This window comes from Eubalaena glacialis, chromosome 3 (genome assembly GCF_028564815.1).
Source record: "Eubalaena glacialis isolate mEubGla1 chromosome 3, mEubGla1.1.hap2.+ XY, whole genome shotgun sequence".
Lineage (NCBI taxonomy): Eukaryota > Metazoa > Chordata > Mammalia > Artiodactyla > Balaenidae > Eubalaena > Eubalaena glacialis.
In genome coordinates this window covers 149,129,455-149,156,483 of record NC_083718.1, presented here as the reverse complement: position 1 = coordinate 149,156,483, position 27,029 = coordinate 149,129,455, and the positions used below count along the sequence as shown (strand labels likewise).

At 50.2% G+C, this 27,029-nt stretch overlaps 1 protein-coding gene across 1 annotated transcript in view; it reads left to right on the top strand.

Annotated features, from left to right (window-relative positions):
- MROH7 (maestro heat like repeat family member 7) overlaps positions 1–25,331 on the top strand; it is a 42,999-nt gene extending 17,668 nt beyond the window's left edge. Inside the window, exons 9-22 of the mRNA XM_061186545.1 lie at positions 1,401–1,513; positions 1,921–2,097; positions 2,483–2,637; positions 4,791–4,929; positions 7,152–7,342; positions 9,359–9,496; positions 11,321–11,435; positions 16,337–16,477; positions 17,165–17,344; positions 17,937–18,092; positions 18,376–18,498; positions 22,294–22,396; positions 24,491–24,553; positions 25,087–25,331. Of these exons, the coding sequence (XP_061042528.1) occupies positions 1,401–1,513; positions 1,921–2,097; positions 2,483–2,637; positions 4,791–4,929; positions 7,152–7,342; positions 9,359–9,496; positions 11,321–11,435; positions 16,337–16,477; positions 17,165–17,344; positions 17,937–18,092; positions 18,376–18,498; positions 22,294–22,396; positions 24,491–24,553; positions 25,087–25,331 (2,039 nt within the window). The remainder of the gene's footprint in view (positions 1–1,400; positions 1,514–1,920; positions 2,098–2,482; positions 2,638–4,790; positions 4,930–7,151; positions 7,343–9,358; positions 9,497–11,320; positions 11,436–16,336; positions 16,478–17,164; positions 17,345–17,936; positions 18,093–18,375; positions 18,499–22,293; positions 22,397–24,490; positions 24,554–25,086) is intronic.
- The last annotated feature ends 1,698 nt before the right edge of the window (positions 25,332–27,029 follow it).

Below are 27,029 nucleotides of genomic sequence, written 5' to 3'. Positions count from 1 at the left end.
ACCCAGTTAAATCTGAATTTCAGATAAAAGGTAAATACTTTTTGGTATATTTGAGACATACTTTCACTAAAAATTGTTTATCTGAAATTCATATTTACTGGGTATCTTGTATTTTATCTGGTGACCCTAAGACAAACCCACCCTGTTAGATTCTCAAGGAGTGAAATGGTTTATCCAGGCCCCCTGACTGTAGGAAGCAGCAAAGCTAGGATTTGAATCTGGGTCTGCCTGATTCCAGGTCTCAATCTCCTTCCCTTTACAAACAACCTGCATGCTTAGTCCATATGGTATTCTGCCTCAATGGCTCTTTCTTATGCCTGTGTCTCGCACATCCTGGGGGATCCAGGTAGGACCCACTCCAGGCCACAGTTAGGCTCAGGAAATGTTCCTGAAATGTGTTTCCTTCAGCAGGAAATAAGGAACCCACACATGCAGGTACTATTCTAGGCACTCGGGACACAGAAGAAAAAAGGTTAATTCCATAATCCTCCTGTTGAGCTTATCTTCTTGTTGTCAGGAGACAATGAACAAAAAAACAAGTAACACCTATAGTAAGTCAAATGATGATTAGTATTACAGGAAAAAAGAAGAAAACAGAAAAGGGGGATTGGGAACGCCAGGGGTAAGGGAATTGCAATTTAATAGAGGTGTTGCCACGCACACACCAGAATGGCAAAAATGGAACAGACAATTCACTGGTGAGATGTGAAGCCACTGGAACTCTCACACACTGCTGGTGGGAGCATAATTGGTCCCCACTGTGGAAAACTGTTTGGCAATATCCCCTGAAGCTGAACCCATACCCATCTTAGGACACAATTCCAATCCTAGCTATGTGCCTACAAATGTGTACCTATAGTCACCAAAAGGCATGGATTAGACGTATTAGAACATTCAGATCAGCACTATGCATAATAGCTGGAAACAACCCAAATGTCCATCAGAAGTAGAACAGATCAATAAATTGTAGTATATTCATACCATGGAAAATTATACAGCACTGGGAGTGAGTGAACCTATGCAACTTACAACAGTGTGGATGAATCTCACCCACATAAGGTTGAGTGAAAGCCAGACACAAAGGTTAACATACAGTAAGAGTCCATTTATATAAAGTCCAACAGCAAGGAGATCGAATCTGCGGGTTTAGAAGTCAGAATTGTGGTTACCCTGAGTGGGGGAGGGAGATAGTGGACTGAAATGGGGGCACAGGAGGGTCTTCTGGGGTGCTGACCGTGTTCTGTTTGTTGACCTGGGTGCCCGCTACAAGGATATGCTCACCGTGAAAACTGATCCCGCTGGTCACCTATGATTTATGCACATCCTACATCTACGTTTAACAAAAAGTTAAAAAACAAAATAGGCGGTCAGTCCTCACTGAAAAGGTTCTTTTCTTGCAGGAGCCAGAGATAAGGAAGAGACCAATAAGAAGGAGCTGTACAAGAGCAACAAGCGTTTCCTGGGCCCCTACAACCCTGTCAGCCCGTGCCAGAACATTCTGCGTGTTATCGCGGTGACCACCTGCTCCCCATCAGCCCTGGGCCTTCCTGGGGCGATGGGGACAAGGGAGGAGGGGCAGCACCAGCCTGCCCCAGTGCTTCCTCCTCCCCTTCCATCCTTCCAGGCTCAATCCCCTTTACATTCCTTTGCATGCTTTCCTTGACCACACAGGCCCATCCTGTGGGCTCCCAACCCCTCTGGTCTGTGCCACAGTGCGTGGGCCATGTCACCAGCTCTGGGGGCAGGGGCCATGTCACCCCTTCTTTTGTAGCTCCTCCTCAAAGTGTTTGACACTCATGGATTAACTGAGTATATGCCCCCCTGCTGACCTCTGCATATGTCTGGGGGTGTTAGTGCGTCCATGTACAGCTCGCTCTGGGTCTGCCCATGTGTGTCAAGATCTCTATGCCTTTGTTTCAGGAATTTGGAGACTTCCTGGGGCCCCAACAGGTAAAGGACCTGCTGCTAGCAGCCCTGGAAGGGCTGAAAGGTGGCTCAGAGGCTTGGGGCAAGGACTCGGGGGAAATGATGCATCTGGCCCTGGAGGTCACACTCAGCTCGGTGCTGGAGCGGTACCGACACAGGGCACTGGAGGTGGTAAGGCCCCCTGGGGGCAGGGGCCGGGCTGGGAAACCCCACAGGGCCCACTCATCCCTCAGGCAGGGCAGGGCTGCTGGTGGCTGAGTTCTAGATGCTCCCAACTTGCAGGTGAGAAAGAACTCGCTTATCGGCCCCCAAGACAGCTCAACTATCAAGTGTGGGGTGGGGGAGGGCAGCAAAGACAAGCTGTCTCCCAGGGAAGGGGCGGCTGCTCTGTCTGCCCGTCTCCCCATTTCTCCCCTCTGCGTCCTCCTCTCCCCTCTCTCTCCCCCAATCCTGTCACCCCCTTCCTTCCTCCTCCTGTCTCCCTGCTCCCCCATCACCCCCTTGGCTTCTCCACTTGGCCCTCTGCCTGCTCCTGGCCACCCTGGCTGTACCCCAGATCCCAGAAATCATGCAGGACATCTACGTGCACCTGAGCCACATTCAGGAGCCACGGGCCCGAGAGGTGGCCCTGCTGCCCGTCTCTCTCCTGGCCAGCTCCTTCATGACCGAGGTCGTCATGGCCCTGCTCATGTGTCCCCTCCCACTGGACAGGTACCAAGTGAGGGGGGCTTCCAGCCACTACACTTCAGAGGGTTGATATAGCCCTGTTCCCGGGCTGGGAATCCCTTCTTCTACCAGAGGAGCCCCTCGCCCTCCCAGGTGGTCCCTCTTCTATGATCTATGATGCTCATGACAACTGTTAAGTCCTTCCTGAGCACTGCCAGGTGTCTGTGCTGCACATTTATATGTTTTCTCACAAGTATAACAACCTCATTCTATAGATAAGGAAACTGAGGCTCGTGGGAAGTTGCTAGCCCTAGGCACCTACTGAGCAAGCAACAGAATGAGGACCTAAACTCGTATCGGACCAACTCCAAGCCCAGAGCTCTTCAATGATGCCATAAAAGTAGAACTGAGTGTTGGTCCTGACTCCGCCTCCAGATGCTCTGTGATCTTGGGTAGCCTGCTTGCCCTCTCTGGGCTTGAGTTTTCCCCCATATGCAAAAGGAAGAAATAATCCCCCCATTCTCACCCCAAATGGGTGGTCATGACAAGTAATGCAGCCAGTCGTGCTGAGTGCCTGCCCTGTGCTCCATGCTGTCAGCCTTCAGGGACCTCTGGTCTGATGGGCAGAGGGGACTGTGGCCAGATGGTGATGAGCTTGCGGGCAGGGGAGACAAATCTGGCTGCTCCAGTCTCCCAGCTCAGGAAACGCTCCCACACCTTTGAATGAAAACAAGGCAGAAGCGTGTGATCCACATCTTAAGGTAGTTGGTTGAGAGTGAATGGAAAAGAATTATGCAGAACTGGCAAGTGAGGTGCGCTTCTAACCAGGAGAGCTGGTGTCATTCGTAGAAACCAAGATCAGTGCAGGGGTGACACACTCCCATCTCCCACCTGGAAGAATTTAACCCTTTCTGGCTTCACTGGAAACCAGGGAGTTTTCTTCTTGGAGCCACTAAACATTCAGACTCAAGACTGCCAGGGCCATACCTGACCTCAGTTACTCAGGATATAGGACAGGGCAGAGTCCTTACAGCAGCCTGTGTAGCAGGCCAGACAGAGCTGGGACAAAATTTAAGGAGGCCTCACTCTCAAGTGCCACTCCTGTGCTTGCCTGATTGGAGGACCTCCTTACATGTTGTGCCCTGGATGCCTCACTTTCCTCACCCTAGTATTGGCCCTGGTCCTCCCAGGTGAAAGGTGTAGGTGCTGCCCTGGCTTAAGTGGCTCAGGCTTCAAAGGAACTAGTGTCTCTTACAATAACTGTCTAGACTTTGCTTCCAGGATCCCCACAGGGACAAGCCCAGTCACAAGAGTCACTGCACCCTGAGAAGCTCAACGCCACAGCGTCCCCAATGGTCCTTCTAGTTAATTTATAGTTCCTCCAGCCCAGACGCAATTTACCAATTGGGTCATTTTTACCATAAGCAATGTTGCCTAGCAACATAGTTGACATACTATCTTTATCAGGTTTCCAGGGGAACGGAGCTGGAAAGTTAATGGAAGGTTCAAATCTTAAGCAGAAGAGGGAAAGGGTTTTGTTAACCCTTTAGTACACTGGCCCTGTCAGCATTTTCACCTCCCCACGATAGGAGTGCCTACAGGCTGGTGCCCGCTGGCCCAGATGCTTTCCCCTGCCTGGTATACTGCCTTCTAAGGGACAGGAGTGGGCCCTCCTTGACATTATGTGACAAATGCAAGATCCAGGCCCCGAAGAGCTCCTTGGCATAGAAGAACAGGCACAGGCTTTGGAGTCATCAGACCTGGTCACTTCTGGTCTCTGTAGCTCATTAGCCGTGTAGTCTTGGACTGGTGATTTCACCTCTCTGAGCCTTAACTCCACATCTGTAAAATTAGAATAAGAACCCACCTTGAGGGTCAGTGTAAGAATTCAGTGACCTTGAGTATCTTGAATATCTTGCTCACGTCTGCTGGCAGACAGCAGATGCTCAATATTTGCTGAAGTAATAAATTGTATGCAAAGCACCTGGTAAAGTAAGTACCTGAGTCATAGGGTTTTCGATAATTGTTAGCCCCCCGCCTCTTAGGGAGTGTTTTCTCGTCCATTCCAGAAATTTTCTGGTACATCCATGGATGCCATTTCAAAGGCACCTTCCCTTCTCCCTCCCCAAACAATTGGGTGGCAGGGTGTGCCCCACTGCCCTGGTCCCCACTAACCATCCCCACCCTTGACCCCCCAGCAATGGAGCAGAGATGTGGAGGCAGCTGATACTGCGCAAGCCCAGCTGTGACGTCCGAGATCTCCTGGATCTGCTCCTGACCAGCCTGAAGGAAAAGCCTGTCACCAAGAAGGGCCGGGCCTCCATCGTGCCCTTAGCGGTGAGGACACCCCACCCCACTCCATCACTGCCCCATCCCATCCTCCTCCCTCCTCCCCTCCCCCTGAGTTCTGCACACCCATCTTCTAGTTCCCTGCTCTTCCAGGAACTAACTGTGTGGGCTTGAGCAAGTCTGTCTCTGAGCTCTTGTTTGTGATCCACTGGACGTCAATAGTACTGTTACTTACAGTGACGGCAGCAGCCTGGAATAGTGAACACAGAATGACCTGGGACTCGCAGACCTTAGTCTGAGGGCTGGCTTTGCTCCATTACTGTTTTGTAACCTGAGCAAGTCACTTCACCTCCCTGAGGCTCACTCTCTGCATCTGTAAATGGAAATAATAATATCCACCTCATATAGCAGTTGGGAAAATTAAACGAGGTAACCCGTTCACTCATTTAGCAACATAAAATGTTTAAGCGCTTCTGCTGCCAGTCTCAGAGGTCGGCCCTGGGAACACGGAGGGAAAGGGCTCTGACTGCAGGAAGGGGTCTGGGTGGAGAGACAGATTTCTCTCTGCCTCTGTCACCAACCCCCTGGTCTTAGCCAGCTGGATAATACCCCCACTCATCTCCTTGCTTCCACTCCAGCCCCTCCAATCTGTACCACAGCTAAAAAAATCTTTGAGAAATGCACATCTGCTCTTCTCAACCCTCTCAATGGCTTCCCATTGCCCTTGAGAGTAACACAGTGCTCCCACCTGTGCTACAGGCCCTGCACCCCTCACCGGCCTCTTGCCCTCACCCCTCACCGTGATCCTCTTGCTTGCATGGGTCCAACCTCGTTGTTCTTTGTCAGATCTTCTTCTTCTTCTTTTTTTTTAAATATTTATTTATTTGGTTGCGCCGAGTCTTAGTTGCAGCAGGCGGGCATCTTATTGTGGCATACATGTGGGATCTAGTTCCCTGACCAGGGATGGAAGCTGGGCCCCTTGCATTGGGAGCATGGAGTCTTATTCACTGTGCCACCAGGGAAGTTCCCTGTCAGATCTTCTTAAACACTGCTATCTTCTGTCACAGGGCCTTTGCACATACTGTTTCCTCTGCCTAGACTGCTATCCATCAAGTTAACTTCTGCTCAACCCTTAGCTCTTATCACCTCCTCAGGGAAGCCCTCCCTGATTTCTCTGACCAGATCAAATCGGTGCATATTATACTTTGCTTCACATACTTTATCTTGGGAGAGTTTACCCCAGCTGTGATTTAACAATAGTGTGTGCGTGTGTGTGTGTGTGGGGGGGTGTCATTTGAGTAATCAGTGAGATGCATGAATTCAGTGCCTGAGCCTGATATCCCCAAAGTCCAACATACACCTGGCACACAGTAGACTCAAAAATTTTTTGTTGTTTTGATCAATTTATTCAACAGATATTGAGCACCTACTATGTGCCAGGCATACTCATAAGTTCTGGGGTTTCAGGAGAGAGCAAGACAAGCTGGTGGAGGGAAGCAAATAAAGAGGAGCGAGTGGTATTATCCCTTTACAGAGGAAGATACTGATGCTCAGAGACATTCCATGTCTCATGTAAGGTCACACAGCTAGTGAGTGGTGGTGCCAGGACTCAGATCTCCTGCCCCGGAATCCCGTGCTTCACCACTGGATCTCTCTGCCTCTCTCCCCCAGCACTGAGTTCTATGACTAGGGCACCAGCACCCATTCCTTCCCTGGTTTGGGCATTCATGCACTTCTCCTCTGATCACTGTGTTGGCGTATTCTCATGTCACTCAGAGGAGGCAGTGAGGGCAGCCTAGTTTAACGGCCCTCAACGAAGAGGCAACTGGTATCCCCCTCACCGTCTGTGTGCCTGTGTTATGAACCAGGAAGAGGCAGGGCTCACTACAGCGCATAATCTGAAACCTGGCTTCAAGTCCCAGCTCTGCCCCCGAGAGGCTGGTTGACCTTGGGCAAGTCTTTTCACCCCTCTGAGCTTGTCTCCTCCCCTGCACAGTGGGATGAAGACTCTACCTCACAAATGTGGGAAGAGATCCTTCCACCATGATTCTTCCAGGGGTGTGTCAAAGGCAAAGGGTCGCTGTGATTGTTCTGGGGCAGGGCTCACCCAGAGAGCCAGGAGTTGGGGTGTGGTAGTTGGGGGGGAATCCGGGCTTGCCCAAGTTGGGCCAGAGAAGAGCAAAGATCCAGGGCCAGCCTCCTAGAGAAGCAGTCCAGGCCCTGCCAGGAGTGCTGGGACATCTACCAGATCCCGCCCCCCACCCCACCAGGCAGCCAGCGGCCTCTGTGAGCTCCTGTCCGTCAACAGCTGCATGGGCCGCGTGAGGCGCATCTACCCCCAGCTGCTCCTGGCCCTGCTCATTCAGGTCCATTACCACATCGGCCTCAACCTGCCTGGCCGCGTGGTTTCCCACAAGGACGCCAAGAAAGACGGACAGCCCCCTGGTTTCGTGCCTGTACGGTATGTTCCTACTGTCCCTGGCAGGGGGAGGGCCACCAGCAAGGGCCCTTCCGAAAGTCTTTAGGGCAATTGATCAGTAGAAATTAGCTTTGGGACTAGAAGAGAAAACAGACGTGCACTTTTTTTTCTTTTTTAATTTATTATTTATTTTTGGCTGTGTTGGGTCTTTGTTGCTGTGCGCGGGCTTTCTCTAGTTGTGGTGAGTGGGGGCTACTCTTCGTTGTGGTGCGTGGGCTTCTCATTGCAGTGGCTTCTCTTGTTGTGGTGCATGGGCTGTAGGTGCATGGGCTTCAGTAGTCATGGCTTGCGGGCTCTAGAGTGCAGGCTCAGTAGTTGTGGCCCACGGGCTTAGTTGCTTCGCGGCATGGGGGATTTTCCCGGACCAGGGCTCGATCCCGTGTCCCCTGCATTGGCAGGCGGATTCTTAACCACTACGCCACCAGGGAAGTCCTCAGATGCATACTTTTATGAGAGAGCCAATCATGTGTTCAACAACTCTTTGTGAGCACCTGCAGGGTATGTCCTCTGCTTAGTGCTTGACGGCAGGGAAGAATCAGCTTCCCCCGAGGAGCTCGCCATTTTGGTTTTCCTCCTCCCTCCCTAGAGATATTATTTGTATTAGATTTGTACCCAAGGCTGAACCATTTGATTTTTATTTATTTATTGGAACAGGTAATATAGGCACATGGGTAAAAATCTCAAAAGGCATTAAAAGGGAGTCTCTGTTCCTCTCTTTACCCCAGTCATCTGCCCTAAGAACCAGGTTCTTTCTTGCCTTTCAGAGGGGGTTGATGTAGGACTAAGCCCACATGTTTTCATTCTCTACTTTTATACCAATGGTAGTGGACCTTACACAGTTATATATTTTTGCTTTTATTGTATACCATATCTCTGAGATCATTACATATAGAGCTGCCTCATTATTTTTAACAGCCGCATAATATCCCTCTGTGTAGATTCCAATATACCATCATTTACTTAACCAGGATCCTCTCGATTTAGGTGCTTCACAGCATTTTGCAATTAGAAACAATGCTGCAGTAAGTGAGACTGTTTATATGTCTTTATACTTACATGTGATTGTATATGTAGGATGAATTCCTGAAAGTACAATGGGTGCATCAAAAGGTTTCTGTATTTAAATATTATGGTGGAATAGGAATATGTGGTGGAAAAAGTTCTTGACCAGTGAGTGAAGGGAAAATGAAGGACCTCCTAAAGCAACCAGTTTGCCAAATTGCCTCCCACAGAGGACACCGCCGCCAGTAGTATATGACACTATTTATTTCCCCAAAGCTTCGCCAGCACATTCTCATCTTTGCCAATCTGAAAGTTGAAAAAAATGGTATTTTGCTGTAATTTTAGTTTGCACTTCTCTTATTATGAATGTGGTTGAGGTTTAAATGCCATTTCTGTTTCCTTTTCTGTCAGCAACCTGTTCTTGTTCTTTGCCTAATTTTATATAGGACTGTTGGGAATTTTTCTTATTAGTTTGTAAGAGCTCTTTATATATTAAGGACATTAACTCTTTGTCATTTGTATTCCAGTTTATCACTTAACCTGCAACAATTTGATGGTCTTTTGCTATTCAGAACTTTAAAATTTTTATGTAGTCCAGTTCCTCAGTCTTTTCCTTTTTGGTTTCTATTGCGTGTTATGCTCAGAAAAGTGCACTTTGAGGGATAGAGGGCAAGCAGTTGTGTAGCTGGGCTTGAAGTCAGGACACCTTGGGTTTGAGTCCTGGCCTATAACAGTGCTTTGCACTTTGGGTTAAACCAATTTAACCTCCTGGCAACTTGGTTCCTTGCCTATGAAATGGGGTAAGCAGTTCCTACCCTGACAGGTGTGTTGTAAGGACAAGATAGGATCTCGTCACAGGACGATACCATGTGCTGAGGCTGCGGAGAGAAATTTGTCTGGCCAGATGGAACTGATGGTGGGAGAGACTTGGGTGGAGGGAGGTCTGGCCTGTTGGGGGCAGGGTGACATGAGGTCTCAGCCCCCTTGTCTTGGCAGCTGGGTGGTCAAAGTGGTGAAAATCCTTCTGCTGAAGATGGGCTGCTCATACGAGGCTACCTTTCTGGAGGACCAGGGCGGCTGGGAGCTCATGGGGCAGGCGGAGAACCACCACCGTGGAGTGTCCCTGTTGGCCAGGTGAGGCCGGGGACCCCCAGGGCAGGGGTTGGAGGGAGGGGAGAGACCTCAGGGTCTTTGGAAAGACCTGGGTTTGCATCTCTCTCTGGGCAAGACCCTTCCCTCACTCCATCGTCTCTCCTCTGAGACTGGCAGGGTATCATCTACCTCAGAGGGCAGACAATTCAGATGTGAAAGACAGCACACACTCTACAAACTGTCGTTATAGCAGTACCTGGCATTGCAGAGCACTTAGGTTATTTATAAAGCACCTTTCTCACCACATTATGAATTTAGTTCCCACGCTAATACAGAAATTATGGTCTAGCCGAGCAGTTTATAGTGTGGCCTTGGAGCAGGTCTACCTGCGCCTGAATCCCAGCTTACCACTTCCCAGCTGTGTGACCCAGGGCAAGTTCGTTTCCTTCTCTGTGTCTCAGTTTTCCCACCAGTAGTATGGAAATAATAACAGGGCCCACCTCCAAGATTTAGGGTGAGGATTAAAGTACTTTGAACAGCCCCTGGCATACAGTAAGAGTTCAACACAGGTTAGCTTTTGTTATCGTCATGCTGACTGGTGGGGCAGGGATTATTAATATACATTTTGCAGGGAAGGGTGCCAAGGTTCAGAAAGGGACAGTTATATACCAAAGGTCACACAACGAGGAAGTGGCAAGGCTTGGAAATTACCTGCTGACTCAGATCAGGGCTTTTCCCCCCAACCACACACAGCTTCCCATGGGGTCAGGAGAAGGGTGGCACCTTAATTTCACTAATGTGGCTCCTGCAGGAAGAGTCTGCTTCTTAGCCCTGCATGCTGAGTGTCCAGGATGGTGCTCTCCCCAGGGGTCTCAGGATACAACCGCATTTACTGAGCACTTACTATGCTCTAGGCACCATGCAAAGAGCCATACATTCATGGACTATTCCATTTAACCCTCACCATGACCGATGAAATAGCACTATTATTTTCCCAGTGTTACCCATGAGGAACCCGAGACCCAGAGAAGTTAAGTGACTTGCCCAAAGTCACACAGCTAGTGGTAGGGCCAGAATTTGAACCCAGGCTGTCTTATTCCAGACTCTATTCTTGGCTGACACACTTTCCTGGATTCATTGATTAATGAAGCATAGTGCAGACTTGAGGGTGCATCAGAATCATCTACGGGGCTCGTTAAAACACTGATTGCTGGGCCCCACCTCTAAAGTTTCTGATTCAGCTAGCCTGGGATGGGAGCCTGAGGATGTGCTCAAGCGATGCTGATACTGCTGGTCCTGGGGCCGCACTTTGAAAATCACTGGCTTAGTAGAATGAACGAGGCAGCTGGAGTGGGGAGCCCCGGGTTGGGGCTCCAGCTCTGCCATTTTCCAGCTCTATGACCTTGGGCACTTCATACTCAAAGCCTCTGTTTCCTCATCTATGAAATAGGTTAACAACAGTAACCTACCTCAAAGGGTAATGTTGAGGATCAAATGCAATAACTACTTGAAAGCGTCTGGCTGCTGCCTGGTGCCTAGTGAGTGGGTCCTCACACCCTTTCCTTCCTGTCTCTTCCTGCTGGAGTGGTCCTGTGCACTCAGGGGTCTTAAGCCTGTCTTTATTACTGATTTGCTCTGTGCTCTCAGGCAAGTCACTTTCCCACTCTGGGCCTCAGTTTTCCCATCTGTAAAATGAAGCAGTTAGACCAAATGGTCTCTGAGATCCTGTCCAAGTGGGAAACCCTGGGGATGCAGGAACCCAGGTGACTTCGGCTTGCCCAGAGTTTTGAGTGTTGGGGCTAGGCCCCCACCCAGCACATCCCCCCAGGGCTGGAGAGCCTAAGGGCACTGTTCCCCCACCCCCAGGGCCATGGTGCACTACTCCTGCCAGGAGCTCTGCCGCATCCTCTATCTGCTCATCCCGCTCCTGGAGCGAGGCGACGAGAAGCACAAGATCACTGCCACTGCCTTCTTCGTGGAGGTACAGACTGGGAACTGGGCATGGGGCAGGGGTCCCCCCGGGCCTTCCCCTGAGGAACAGGCCTCAGTTCCCATTGCTGGTCATTTCTCCTGTGCAATAAGTCCTTAACACTTTAGAGTCTTTCCTGAGCATGATTTCTTTTGAGTACAAAGGCTTCGTAGCCCTCTCTCCCTCCTCCTTCCCATCTCTCCTCTTTTTTCTACCCCCTCCACCCCATTCCATTCTTCCCAGACTCCCCCTTGCCCCAGGCAACCACCAACCTTTGCTGGGCACCTCTGTGTGCCAGGTACCAGATTGGAGACACATATATGAATTTGACTCTGCCTTGCTCTCAAGGAGTTCTTGGTATGGGAGGGGAGACAGAGCACATCCCAATTATAACACAGGGTACTATAAGGTGACTTGTGCTATGATGGGGGCAATTCAGGCTGTGGTGGGAGAACAAAAGTCTTGGATGTTGGGTGGGGGAACATCAGGGAGGCCTTCCTGGAGGAAGTGACAACTAAGCTGAGTGAGTGTATGGGGGTACTGGAGTGGGTACTGGGGAGAGATTAGTCAGGAGAAGGTTGGTAGGGTTGGCCCCAGAAGGGAAGACTTGCCAATAACAATAGCCAACATTTATTGAGCACTTACTATCTTCTAGGCATATTCTAAGAGCTTTACACATATCGATCCATTTAATCCTCACAATAATCCTGTGATGCATATACTATTCCATCCCCTAGTTTAGAGGAGGAAACCAAGACACAGATTTAAGTAACTTTCCCAAGGCCACACAGCTCATAAGTGGCTGATCCAAGATTCAAAGCCAGACACCTGGGCTCTAAAGTACACTCTCTCTTTCATTTTGTGTGTGTGCTTGTGGTTGTGTATGTGGTAAAAAATATATATTTCATGAAAGTTACCATTTTAACCATTTTTAAGTGTACAGCTCAGTGGCATTAAGTGCATTCACACTTTTGTGCAACCATCACCACCATCCATCTTCAGAAGTTTTTCATCTTCCTTCCCAAACTGAAGCTCTGTACCCATTAAACACTAACTCTCCCTCCCTCGTTTCCTCAGCCCCTGTAAGCACCATTCTACGTTCTGTCTCTATGAATTTGCCTATTCTAGGTTTCATATAAGTGGATTCATCAATATTTGTCCTTTCATGTCTTGCTTATTTCACTTAATATAATGGCTTCAAGGCTCATCCATGTTGTAATGCAGGTCAGAATTTCATTCTTTTTTAAGTCTGAATAATATTCCGTTGTATGTACATACCACATGTTGTTTCTCCATTCATTGGTTGATGGACATTTGGAAAACCCACTCTCTTAACCGCCATCCCATCTTCCTCTTGTGACCTGCTGGCTGCCACACAGGGGGTCTGGGCTATCACCAGGGTCTGTACAGTGGGGCTCAGAGGCTCACTGTCTGCTCAGACAGTGGGAGGTTAAGGAAGGCTTCCTGGAAGAGGTGCCATTTGAGCTGGGCCTTGAGTAAAGATTGCCAGGTGGGCAGAGGGCAGCATGGCAATCCCAGCACTTCTTGCACCTTTCTGCCTCTCCAGTGGACTGTGAGTTTAGGGAGTAGGGACTACATTGTGTTTATGTTGCATCCCTAGACCCAGCCCCAAGAGGGCCCCCAAGAAGTGGGGATAGGATGGATGAGTGAGCACCCAAGTGAACACTTTGCCTGGCTCTGCAGGCACCAGCAGAATATGTCACCTCCAAGAGGACAAGCGTGTGTCTTGGAGCCAGGAGTCGGGGTTACAGCCTCAGCTCTGCTGGGGTCTACTTCTAATTTCCCCCATGACCCTGGTGAGGAAAGGGAAAGTGCCATTTCTTGAGGGGCTGCCACATGCCGAACACCACGCTGACCTCTTTTATCTGCTACCCCACTCATCAGCACAGCAGCCCTGAAAACCAGGAATTGTGAAGCTCATGTGTCGGCGAGGTAAGAGGCAGTTTTCAAGGTCACACAGCTCAAGTTGTCCAGAGAGATTCAGACCAGGTCTGCCCGCCTGGCTCCTCTATCCTGGTCAGCCTCGTGGGAGAGGCGCTCCTCTCTCTGTCTGTTAGTGGCTACCACAGGGGCTCTTGGGGGAGGGGGGTGGAGGTTGGACCTCCCGTGTCCACAAGGTCAGGGACAGTAGGCTTAACCTTTCCCAGCATTCCCCTGGAGCCCTGAGCAGTGGCCCTCCCTCCCTGGGGCAGGGGTCCTCACCCAGCTTCAGTCCTTCTCCCCAGAAGAGGTGGCCCACTCCTGGCCAGAGCCAGGCCCACCATGTTCACAGTGGTGCTTTGATGTCGCTCAGATGTCCCTCTCTGGCTCCCCCAGCTCCCCATGCTGTGACTGTGTGTGTGCTTGCTTCTTCCAATGGCGGGTGAAGTCCTCAAGGGAACTGTGTGACCTTCGGCAAGTTGCTGAACCTGTCTGTGCCTTGCTTTCTTATAATACGGGGATAATGAATTGCCCATCTCATAGGGGTATTTTTTTTTAAGCAAAAATTTAAAATCTTTTACTGTTTCACTCTTATTTTGAAATAATTTTGGATGTAACAGAGGAGCTGGAAAAATAATAAGAAAGTTCCTGTATATCCCACACCCAGCTACCCCTGACGATAACAACTTATATAAAAATAGTACAATAATCGAAACTAAGACATGGGTACAATACTATAAACTACAGACTGCTCAGACTTCACAGTTTTCCACTGATGTCCTTTCTCTGTTCCAGGATCCATTCCGGATCCCACCTTGCACATTAGTTGACTTAATGGGACCTCCTTCATCTCCTCTAATCTTGTCTGTCATGGCCTTGGCACACTGAAAGACTAACTCTAGGTATTTTGTAGAATGTCCTTCCATTTGGCTTTGTCTCATGTGTTCCCATGATTAGACTGAGATTATGCATTTAGGAGAAGAACCTGTATAGGTGATGTGACCTCTCAGGGCATCATGTCAGGGGGCCCATGACCTCTATTTTAACTTCTTATTATTGATGATGTTAAACTTTCATCAGTTGGTGTAGGTGGTTCTGACTGTGAGGGTAACACGTATCCTTTTGTAGTTAAGAAATATATGTGGAGAGATACTTTGAAACTAGGCAACTTAAACTTTTACCCCCTAATTTTAGCATTCATCAATGGATCCTGCCTGGAGCCATTATTCCTGTGGTTTTCTAATGGTGATTTTTCTATTTCCTTCATTCAGCCTACAGTTATTAGTTGGAATTCTTCTGTAAGAGTTGTTCCTTCTACTTTCACGTATTTATTTGGTCATTTTTTTAAAGCAATACAGACTCGTGGATATTTACTTGATTCTTTGGGTTAGAATCCAATACTATCCTTATTTTTTTTTTAACATCTTTATTGGAGTATAATTGCTTTGCAACGTTGTGTTAGTTTCTGCTGCATAACCAAGTGAATCAGCTATACATACATGTATATCCCCATATCCCCTCCCTTTTGCGCCTCCCTCCCACCCTCCCTATCCCACCCCTCTAGGTGGTCACAAAGCACCGAGCTGATCTCCCTGTGCCATGAGGCTGCTTCCCACTAGCTATCTATTTTACGTTTGGTAGTGTATATATGTCCATGCCACTCTCTCACTTCGTCCCAGCTTCTCCATAGTGGCTGTATCAATTTACTTTCCCACCAACAGTGCAAGAGGGTTCCCTTTTCTCCACACCCTCTCCAGCATTTATTGTTTGTAGATTTTCTGGTCATGGCCATTCTGACCTCTCATAGGGTTTTGATGAGGATTAGGTGAGTTCACATAAAGCACTTAGAACAGTGCCAGCACACTGGTGCAGAACAGCAGTATTGTATGGATGGGTGGAGGGCGGGTGGTAGGTGGAGCCCCGCTTTTCCTCCCTCCCCCACTCCCCACCCCATCAACTGTCCTGCCTGCTCTCTCCAGCTCTTTCTTCTCATCATAGACATAGGGTCTCAATAGTCACAGTGGATGGAGGACAAGGGAGCAGACGGGAGAAGTGCTTATGAGGTTGACTAGGCAGGAACTGAAGACCGGTTGGGTGCTGGAGGTGGGGGGCAAGGGAGGGAAGGAGATGAGAGTGATGCCTGGTTTGGGGCTGGGACAATGCGGGGCTGGTGGTGCTAATCCCGCAATGGGGGGCACTGGAAGAGGGCAGTTCTTTTGTGGTGCGAAGTCTCCAGGGCACGTGGGCTCTGTAGTTTGTGGCACATGGGCTCTCTAGTTGAGGTGTGCAAGCTCAGTAGTTGTGGCGCACAGGCTTAATTGCCCCGCGGCATGTGGGATCTTAGTTCCCTGACCAGGGATCGAACCCATGTCCCCCTGCATTGTAAGACGGATTCTTTACCACTGGACCACCAGGGAAGTCCAGGAGGGCAATTCTAAGGAGGAAAGGAATCATTTCTTGTTGGATGTGAACTCAGGCAACAAGTGTTCCCTGAGCACACACTTCACCCCAGAGCTTGTATCAGGTAACAGGCGCCCAAGGAGAAAGGCTCAGTTTGTGTCCTCAAGGAAGCCGCCAGTGGGATAGGATACGGGAGGCAGATGCATAAGCACATAGGGGCACTAAGGTTTCCATGTTCAGGACTCCCAGGGGCCCAGAAAAGGGGGCAGTCAGCCTAGGTGAGGCCTGGAGACACTGTCAAACATGGCTTCAGGGGGGCTGAGTTTTGGATGGAGCTGTGCACAGTGAGCTGGGGCTAGAGTGGAGGTGAGAGCCCCGGCAGAAGGGCATCTTGCCCGCACAGAGGGGACAAAACAGCCTGGGTCGTTCCGTGAATGATGGGCAGCTTGGTTAGAAGCTGGCTGGTGGTAAGAATGTGGGCTAGAGGGTAGGCAGGTGTGAATGAGGCCCCAGAGGCAAATAGGGCCTGAGGTACCCCTTGGGCCAGGGAGTAATTACCCTTACTTCCTCAGCTCCTCCAGATGGAGGAGGTGCGACGGATCCCTGAGGAATACTCTCTGGGGCGGATGGCAGAAGGCCTGAGCCACCGGGACCCCATCATGAAGGTGCTGTCCATCCGAGGCCTGGTCATCCTGGCCCAAAGGACTGAGAAGGTGAGTGTAGGGTAGGGGAGAGCCCACCCAGCCAGGCCCCTGACAGGAGGAAGGATGGAGCTTGGCCATCCTTGACTCTCCATTGCTGGTGGCTGGAATCAGAGCTCATTTCTGTCTCTGCCTCAGTTATCCCATCTGTAAAATGGGTATCACTTAATAACTCCCCCTATACTTTATTCTTTAGAAAATAGTTTCTAAATTCAGATTTTTCACAATGACCCTAAAGGCAGCGTGCATAGGAGGGGCTGGGGATGGCAGTAATTATTCCTACTTTACAGATTAGGAAACTGAGTCCCAGATTGTTGATATATCATTAGCGTTTTAAAAAGTGCTGTGTTTTTCTCTACCAGGCACTGTTGTTGCAGCTTAGGATTTAGAGGGACAAAGGGACAGGATGTAGACTCAGAAAGCTAACTAACAATGCATGGTATCATCTATATAGTGCCAAGAAGGAGGGAGACAATAAAGGGCCTCAGGTATCCAGGCTAGGAAAGAGTCAGTGAGGCCAAAGAGGGCTTTGGGGACAGCAGGAGCTTGAGTGAGGGCATGCCAGGCAGGTGGGACAACATAAGCAAAGGCCTGGAGGTGGGACTTGCTTGACCAAGTTCATCTCAGTGAATCAGAGGCTGGGTCTCCCACCTGTTAGCACAGATAGGAGCCCCCATCCCAAATGCTCCTTCTCCACAGACCACCAAGGTGCAGGCCCTCCTGCCCTCCATGGTGAAGGGTCTGAAGAGTGTGGATGGGCTGCTGGTGGTGGAGGCGGTCAACAACATCAAGATCATCTTCAAGGGGCAGGACCGGAAGCTGATGGACAGCTCGGTCTATGTGGAGTTGCTGCAGATCCTGCTGCCACACTTCAGTGATGTAAGGAATCCCATGGGGGTGGGAGGATGGGGTGGCGTGGCACCCAGAGGGCAGTTCTTTACTGCTCTGGGAGTTGCAGTAGCTCCCACAGCCTGTTGGGACCTGGGCAAGGCCGAGTCAGCCCAGGGGAAGGGGCACTAGTCCCAACTGATCCTCGTCTCTTTGTAACTGGTTTGCACAGAGAACGTTCCTTTTCTTATTAGTTCTCACAGAGGGAGGTCTTTTTGTGTCATCAAGTTTCCCCAGAGGCTTGCCTCACTGTGATTGGTCCACCTAGAGGGGTCACTGGTTTTTGATTGATCTCAGCAGAGGGGGGCATTTTCCCACTTGGCACGAAGGCACATTTTAGGCTAGTGGGGGCCCTGGCTGGGAAGAGCCGGCAGAGCTCCAGACCTAGGCTTTGCTGAGGGAGACGCCAGCCCCAGATCGGCCCCACCAGGTGGCCTTCACTGTTTTCCGTCTCTGTGTGACTTGCTCCTGGAGGGGCCCTCAGAATGAGTGGAAGGAAGGCCATGTACCTCCATGTGGGGCACAGAGGCCCAGGCAGCCTCCTGGAAGACGGAGCATGCCTGAGCCTCTGGATCTGCCCCAGTCACGAGAGGACGTGCGCTCCTCCTGCATCAACCTGTACGGCAAGGTGGTCCGGAAGCTGCGGTCGCCCCGCACCCCGGCCATGGAGGAGCAGCTGATCAGCACCTTGGTGCCCCTGCTGCTGACCATGCAAGAGGGCAATGCCAAGGTGAGCCAGGTGAGTGTGCACGGCCCTGAGCCCGAGGGTGCACCCCTCTTTACAGAACCCAACCTAGAATCACAGATGATCCATCACCGGACAGTTCATTTATGTCTGGCCAAGTCTGTTTACCAAAGGTACCCATGTCAGTATTTCTCTTCAAAACAGCCAACTTCACTTGTATGTTTCAAATAGGAATTGCTTTTCCAAAATCCAGTTTCATACAGTTTTTTTTTTTGGAACACGTTCCGGCTATCCTGGAATTCCACAGCTCTGGTGTTCTCTTCCTGTTGGCCCCCAGAAATGTGTGAAGACCCTGTTCCACTGTTCTTGCTTCATGACTTGGGAATTGCCAAAAAGAGCTTACAGTCGGAAGCCCTGGGACAACCAGCAGCAGATGGTGGCCAAAATTTGCAAGTACCTTGTGAGTGCTTCCAAGACTACAGTGGGTCCTTATGAGTATGCTGGAGGTGGCAGTTTCTTTCCTTGCCTCTTTCTTCTTTTTACATGAGCATCCTTACTGACAATTCCATTACCACCTACAAGTCGTTGGCTCTTGGAAGTTCATCTTTGTCTCTGACTCCTCTCTCCACTTCTGGTGTTCCCTCTCCATGGCTTACCGGACATCTCCCCCGATGAACCACACTCACCTTAAGCTCAGCATGTCTCTTCTGAACTTACGCCCATCCCATGTCAGTTCTGCTCTGTCCCTCTAGACCCCCAGAAGCTGAAACCTAAAACTCTCTGAGGCTTATTCCTCTCCCCCACCTTCACCTTTGATCAATCTTAAATATCCTTAATACCTCTGAATCTGTCTTTCCCTCCCCCTCCCCACTATCATTACCCTTAGTTCAGGTCATGGATGTCTCGCAGCAGGGCCATTGGTCCAGCCATCCAGTGGGTCCCCAAGCCTTGAATCTCATCCCCTCCAGTCCATTCCCCATTCAGGCCACCAAAATGGTCTGGTTAAAACACAGTCTGTCTATATTATGTCCCTGCTTGAAGGGCTCCATTGGCTCCCTTTTCTACAACAGTAATTCCCAGCGTGTATTCTTTGCAACACCAGTCCTACCAGATATGCCCCACAGGGGAGAAAAGAAGTTCCAAGACAAATAAGTTTGGGAAATACTGCATCGTCATCTTCCTCTTGGAGATTTGCAGTGCCATCGGTACATTAAAGCTCTGAGATGTTCTGTGCTGAGGAAATGTTTCATGGTTAATTCATGGTTTCCCAAAGTTATTTAACCACAGAACTCCCTTTCGAGATAACACCTGAGAACATCCTGCAGTAGGACAGAGCCATATATACAGTGAAATGCTGCACTGCAGGATGCAGCCTGGTTCCTCCACATACAATTTGGGAAGCTTTGCCATCTAGTCCCATCTACCTTCCCTGTTGTTATGGGCCACGTTCCCCAGGATGCAGACTCTGAGGCAGAGATTGGCATGCAGGAGGTTTATTAGGGAGCACCCTTGGGATCAGTCCCTGTGGAAGGAAGGGCAGAGAGCGGGAGTGGCAGAGGGAGGAGTCAAGCTGTAGTGTAGTTTCAGGGGAAGTCTCAGCCAACACTATGCTGAGATTCCTCACATTGGAACTAGGGGTCAGGTTTCCACATAGACCGAGCCATCTGTCAGTTTCCGGTTCTGTCCCTTGAAGAAAGTCTTGAGGTTGTGGATTGCCTTGTCATTGGATGCCAGCCAGCCTGGGAAGGGTCATGACTTTGGACCAGCAGTTCTCTTCCACCAAAGCAATCTGTACCTGGGGGAATAAATCCTTTACACCCTAAGGGAGATCTGGCTGGGGCCTACAGCATCCCCATCCTCCCACCAACCTAACAAAAATATACAAAGTAACAGATTGTTACTTTGCAACAATAATCATTATCAACAATGCTCAAAACCTCTGCAATCCAGTGCCTAATATTTTACCTCATTTTACAGAGGAAAAAGGCCTGGAGGAAGTGTTTGACCAGGGTTGCTAATTCAAATACTTAACCATGATCTGTGACTGCGCAGATAATGATTATAAGTGACGTGGAGGTGGTAGGGCTGTGACAACCTGGCGCACCCAGGCTCTGGTTTTTTTTTTTTTTTTTTTTAAGCATTGGTTTTATTTTATTTTTTTCCTTTTTAAAAAAATATTTATTTATTTAGACTGTGCCAGGTCTTAGTTGCGGCACACGAAGTGTTAGTTGCGGCATGTGAAATCTTCATTGTGGTATGCAGGATCTTTTAGTTGTGGCATGCGGGCTCATAGTTGCGGTATGCGGGCTTCTTAGTTGCGGCATGCAAACTCTTAGTTGCGGCATGCATGAGGGATCTAGTTCCCCAACCAGGGATTGAACCCGGGCGCCCTGCATTGGGAGTGCAGAGTCTTACCCACTGGGCCACCAGGGAAGTCCCCCCAGGCTCTGTTGAAAGCATGAGTGGAGAGCTCCAGCTCAGCATGCAGCCCACTCTCACCAGGGCCTCCAGTTTCACAAGAAAATCTAGATTTTTATAAGATATTAATGAACAACCAATTTAGCTTATTTAAAACACTGTGCTGGCCCCTGCCCTGCCAGCCACTTGTGGCCTGTGGGCTGCCAGCTTGTGACCTCTGCATTAAGCCCTTCCGGATTCTCAGTCTCTTCTTTGTTCTCCAGGCATCAGCAGCTCTGCTCATATGAAGGTCAACCTCTAGCCTTAGCTTTAAGAAGGGGTCGGTAACCTAGTCATTCATTTATTCATTCATCCAACACTTTCTGGGCACCTGTGCCATGCCAAGCTCTGTCCAGGGTACTGAGGACTCTGAGCTGAGTGAGATGGCCCCTTCTTTTGGGGGAACACCAGATTCAGTGGGGGAGATAGGTATAAATAATTATAGTCCAATGTCATAGGTTCCATGACAAAGTCTGTGCAACATGCTATGGAAACATCAAGAGTGGTGGGATCAGCTTTGCCTAAGGGTTGTGGAAAGCTTTGGGGAGGAGATGGTTTCTGAGCTGAGCGTCAAAGAATGAGAGGGAACTCATCAGGAAGGAAAGAGGGAAAGGCACTCCAGTCAGGAGCAATGGCTTGTACCAGGTACAGATCTGGGGAGAGCTGGGCCATGACCTGGGACCGGAGCATGGTGTGCATGGAGGTGGTGATGGAAGTTGAGACTAAGAAATAACATGATCATGAACACTTTGCCCACCAGGCCCAGGAGTTTACTCCCTGACATGCAGATTGTCAACAGGAGAGTGATCAGATCAGACTTCTCTTCATCTCCCTCAACAGTCTCTTAGCAGATTGCCTGCCCCCTAGTTTCTACTTGATCACACCCAACCTGAACACCACCGTCAGACTATTTTGCCCAAAACATTGCTTTGTCATTGCCCTATTAAGAATGAATGCTGGCTTCATATTTTCTAATGCATAAGGAAGCCCTATTCCTATCTGGATTTTAAGGACTTTTAAGACCCTCCTAAGTCTCTAGTTTATTCCCCACTGCTCTGTAACTTGAATCCTTTACCTTGGTCAAACCTGTCTCCTTAGTCATGTCCCTCGCATGCCATGTCCATTCTCAGCTCTGGCTGGACTTGCATTTTATTTTATTTTTTTAAATAAATTTATTTATTTATTTATTATTTATTTTTGGCTGTGTTGGGTCTTCATTGCTCTGTGCGGGCTTTCTCTAGTTGCGGAGAGCAGGGGCTACTCTTCGTTGCGGTGTGCGGGCTTCTCTTTGTGGTGGCTTCTCTTGTTGCGGAGCATGGGCTCTAGGCGCACGGGCTTTAGTAGTTGTGGCACGTGGGCTCAGTAGTTGTGGCTCGAGGGCTCTAGAGCACAGGCTCAGTAGTTGTGGTGCATGGGCTTAGTTGCTCTGCAGCATGTGGGATCTTCCCAGACCAGGCCTTGAACCCATGTCCCCTGCACTGGCAGGTGGATTCTTAACCACTGTGCCACCAGGGAAGTCCCTGGACTTGCATTTTAGAACTTACCTTCCGGCTGTAGCAGGTGGGTGGATTGGAAGAAGAGACGCCCAAGGCAGGAGGACCATTGAAGTGACTGTTGCAATCAGCTAAGAGAACATGAGGCCTGGCCTCTGGGAGAGTCCAGAATGGGTAGCAGAGATGTTTAGGAGGCAAGGAGCCAGGACCTGACTGCCTGACGTGGTCCCCGTTCCTAGCTTTGGGAGGGGTGGATGGGTAGTCCCTCTGAGGGCCCAGCACTCTCAGGTTTCTCTTTGTCTCAGGTGAACACCCATCGAGACAGTGCCTTCACGTTCCTCAGCCAGAGCCTGGAGTACACCAAGAGTTCCAGGGCCTCCCTCCGGAAGTCCTCAGTCATGTTCATAGGTAACCTGCCCTAGCAGAACTAGTCCTACTGCTTCCTCCCCTTGGAAGAAAGCTGTGGCCCTTCTGGCACTGGGTGGATGCCGCCCCTTGGGTGCAAGGCTTGGCCAGCAGACAGCCTTGGTATAAATTAGAAAGGTCTCCCCTCCTCTGAGATCACTGCTTGGGAAGTGAGCCAAGGTCACAACCTTGGCATCTGTACGCAGAAGTGCTGCTTCCCCCCTGAGTACAGTGGGGTCCAGGCTCAGCAGGAGCTTGCTGTTGACCTCGGCAGGAGGCGCCAAGCTGCACAGTGGAGAAGTGAACTAGGATCTCAGCTCCATGATCCCCTTTCCGTGTGACCCCAATTGAGTCATTTACTCCCACTGAGCCTCCTCCGTAAGATCTGTAAGATCATCGGTAAGATGGGGATCAACTCCTACTTCACGGACCGGATGAGAATATTTTTTGCGTGTGTGAACACTGGCAGAAAAAGGTGCTCCCTCAGTGTTCGTCACCTTCATCCTTCTTTCCACAGTCCCGACCTCTGCCTTTCTGGGGGAAAAACCATAGATTCCCCTCGCTCAGAGTCCTCCCATAGGACCCTTCTGATGGCATGTTCTCCTCTCAGCTACTCCCTTCCCCTCCGCTCCCTGAAATATCCACACACCCTTCAAGGACCAGGAGACCCTACTGCAGAGAGGCTTGGAGAGGATGACGTTCCCAGCCCTCCACCTTGAAAAGCGATGTTTCTTTTAGTACCTTCGCCCAATTCACTTGCAGTTTTTCATCCATCCTGTCATCCATGCATGCATTCATTGGCTTATGCCGCAAACATTGATTGATCCTCTACTCTGTGTCAGGCACTGAGCTTAGTCTAGAGAAACACAGAACTTTTCAGGAGGTGATGCTGATGTTTGGGGGTGGGGAGGTGTAGGGGGTGGCTCTTAACATGATCAGTTCCAGGACATATGAGTGATGCCCAGGACAGGGGGCGGGGGTGGGGGGGTAGGCGGGCAATCCCTCAGGGTGTGGGGACTGGCTCAGGGACACCTTCTCACACAGAGTGACATTATTTCTTAAATTCTGACTTCTCTAAATCTTGCTCCAAATTAATCACTTCTAAAAATGTTGGTGTTTAACACCCTGGGAGTCTTCTCTGTGTCAGGGCCTGTGCTGGGAAAAGAAAGCTGGGTAGCACCTGCATCTGCCCGCAGACAGCTCCTAGTGTGGTGTTTTGATTCCTAACCTCTTGTGGGTTATGGATCTTTTGTGAGACCCTGAAGAAAGTTATGAGCACTTTCCCTAGAAAAATGCATATAAGCATACACTCAGAGACTATCCTTCCTACTCCCCCATCCCCAGTGGATCTAAGCTGAAGAAACCCCTGGTCTGGTGGGAGATGTTCACGAATCACAAGTCAAGTACAACACAGTATATACAGGTAGAGAGAAACTCAGAGACTCTGGGAACCCAGAGAGGCATTTAACTAGCTTGGGGGCAGAGTCAGGAAACATTTCCTGGAGGAGTGACTGTGTTAAACTGAATATTCAAGAACAAATAGGAATTAGCCAGGCACAGAAGTGTGGGAAGGGCCTTTTGAGAGGTACGGCTCATTCAAGGATCCGCAGGTACTTTAGGAGCTGGGCATGCAAGCTGGGAGCAGGGTAGGGCTGAGCAGTGTGGCCAAGGAGCTGAGTCTCAGCCCCTCCCGGGGCCCCACCAACCACCTGCCTGGAAGGTATGCAAGGCACTTGGTACCCTTCCTGTTACTGTGGCTCAAACTCCCTGGAGGAGGGGGTGCCGAGGCAGCACCTACCTGAGTCTAAGGACACTAAGGACCAGCCTGGGGAAGAGACCACCTAGGGCCACCTCTCAGAGTCACTGCAGCCCAGCTCCTGCCCTTGTCCTGGTGCCACCCCTGCCTGCTGGACCTGCCACCTCTCCTAGGAATCTGTGTTGTAGGGAATCTGTCCCAGGTCAAGACAAAGTTCTCTTTTTGTGTCCTTACTTGTGGGGCAGGAAGAGGGTAGGGAGAGCTTTTCTGAGGGGGTCTGGTCCAAAGGTGGGGGTCGGAGTCAGGAGGTGGAGGCACTCACCTCTCGGATTACGCTCAAGGGTCCCTGGTCCCCTGCATGGAGAGCATCATGACGGAAGATCATCTGAATGAAGTTAAAGCCGGTAAGCCCTGCCCTGCGTTGGTGAGATTTCAGGGGCCAGTGAGGGAACGAGTAGGCTCACAGTGGGTAGTGGGAAAGGGAAGGGTTATGTCCCAAGGCCAGGGGCTTCAGCTCAGTCCAGTTGTGTTGGTATTGACCCAGGCAAGTACATGTTAAGTACTGTGGAATCACCAAGACACAGACACACAACCCCACCCTAGGGGAGCCTATGATCCAGGAAACGAGGCTCAGAAAATAAGACCAAAAACCATTTAGTGTAGAGCAAGTAGTTCAGACTCTTAAGGGAGCACGTAAATTTTGTAACTGGGGAAGCTGATGGGAGCATGAAGGCAGGCTGGGGTAGTCCAGGAAGGCTTCCTGGAGAACGCAGGTTTTGATTCAGGCTTCAAAAGGCATGAACGATTTGAAGAGCTGGGAGATGAGGGGATGCTGAGCAGAGTGCTTAAGCCAAGGCATGAAGGGAGAAGGATGAGGCGTGAGATTCATGGAGGGACCTGGTCTTAACAAGTGACTTCTCTCCTCCCCATGACTCAGCTCTGGAAAACTTGAGACACGACCCAGAAGCATCAGTGTGCATCTACGCGGCCCAGGCCCAGGACAACATCCTGGCCAGCTGCTGGCGGAACTCTTGGCCACTGCCACATGGGGAGTCTTGGGTGTGTGACCCGGCTACCACGCACCGCTGGAGCCCTAGCTGTGAGAACCTGCCCACTTCCCACCAGCGGCGCTCCTGGATCATGCAGGCGCTTTGTTCCTTGAAGATGTCCTTGAAGCAGTGATGTCCCTGAGCCCCCAGCCCTCCTCGCAGGTGGCCATGGCCCCAGCCATGCTCACTATAAATGCCACGTGTTTTGCCTCTCCTCACGGAGTGTTTCCTATGAGATGAGCATGGCCTTCATCATTGAGTCAGTCAACATTTACAGAGGCACATAGGCTGTCTTGTCCACATCTTATAAGTGGGGAGGCTGAGGCTCAGAGAGGTGGTATGGCTTGCTCAAGGCCACACAATAAGCCTGCTAGATGTCTCAGGTTCCCCTCCCTCACAGGGAGAGAATAAGAACAAAAGGAGATGATGATTTGGGTAGCCTTTGGAGGAGGAAAAGAGAACCCCCTCCACCCCATGATACCATGCATATCCCAGAATCCTGATCTCTGAGTCCCACCCTCCAGTCTTTGCCCAGCAATTGGCCACCACTCATTCGGGCAATATTTATTGAGCACCTAACCTGGGCCAGGGCTGCTCTGGGTGCCAGAGATACAGATGTGAATGAGTCCCAGCCCCAGGCCCTGGGCAGTTCATAGTCTGATGCAGTGGTTCTCAACTGTGGGTGATTTTGGCCAGGTCTGAAGACATTTTTGGTTGTTACAACTTGGGGTGGGGATATTATTGTCATTAGTGGGTAGAGGCCAGGGAGGCTGCTAAACACCCTACAGTGCACAGGGCAGCCCTACAGCAAAGACTCGTCCATCTCAAATTGTCAAAAGTGCTAAGGTTGAGAAACTTTGGCCTAATGGAAGTATCAGAGACATATAAAGACACGAACAGCCCAGCGGGTCAATGCTGTGCTGAACAGCAGCACAGGGGCTGCGAAGTCCAGAGGAGGTACATCGGCCAGCTGGGGGTCGGAGTGTCAGGGAAGGCTTCCCAGAGAAGAGACGTCTCCTCCAGGGGGTTTGGAAAGATGACCATATGACAGGCGTGTACGGAGAAGAGCAGGGCACATGGGACCAAGAACCAACTACAGGTATGTAGGTGCCCTGGAGCCCAGAGTGGGAAGGAAGAGGGGGACAAGGGCTGGGTCAGTATGGCCTTGGAGCCTGTGTTAAGGAGGAAGACTTCAGAGAGTCTGGGAAGGCATGGTGGGAAGGGGAGAGGCAAGCAGTGGGGAGATGTGGGCAGATGTCTGCTTTAGAAAGCTCCCTCCTCATGTGCATACAGGCACTGCTGATAGGAGGGCAGATGGTAGCCATTCTGGACAGGAATCTGTCACTCTTCAGTCATATTAGGTTTATGCATGCCCATAACTCAGCAATTCCACTCATGGGCACACCTGTCAGGGAAATATTCCCATAGGTCCGTAAGGGGAGATGTATGAGGAAATCTTAGTGTTATTTGTGGTGCAAGGGAGAGGGGGCAGCCTGAGGCTCCATCCTCGGGAAGTGAATGGGCGCTGTGGAGTCCCACGCAGCAGTTAGGGGCAGTAGGGGTACATGTAGCACCATGGATGGGACCTAAAACCTAGTGCTGAGGGAAAAAACTATATAAAACATATGCACAAAAGAAGATGCATTTTGCAAGGACACTTACAAACTGAAAATGTACATTAAAACACATTAGAGCGATAGGAGTGGTAAAGGAGGAGGGCTCTGGAGCATAAAAGGGAATAAATCAGAAAACAGAGAGGAAGAAAGCTCATGCAGGAGTGGAGGCAAAGTGCTGGGTCGGGGGGTTGGACAAGAGCACAGACAGGGAGACC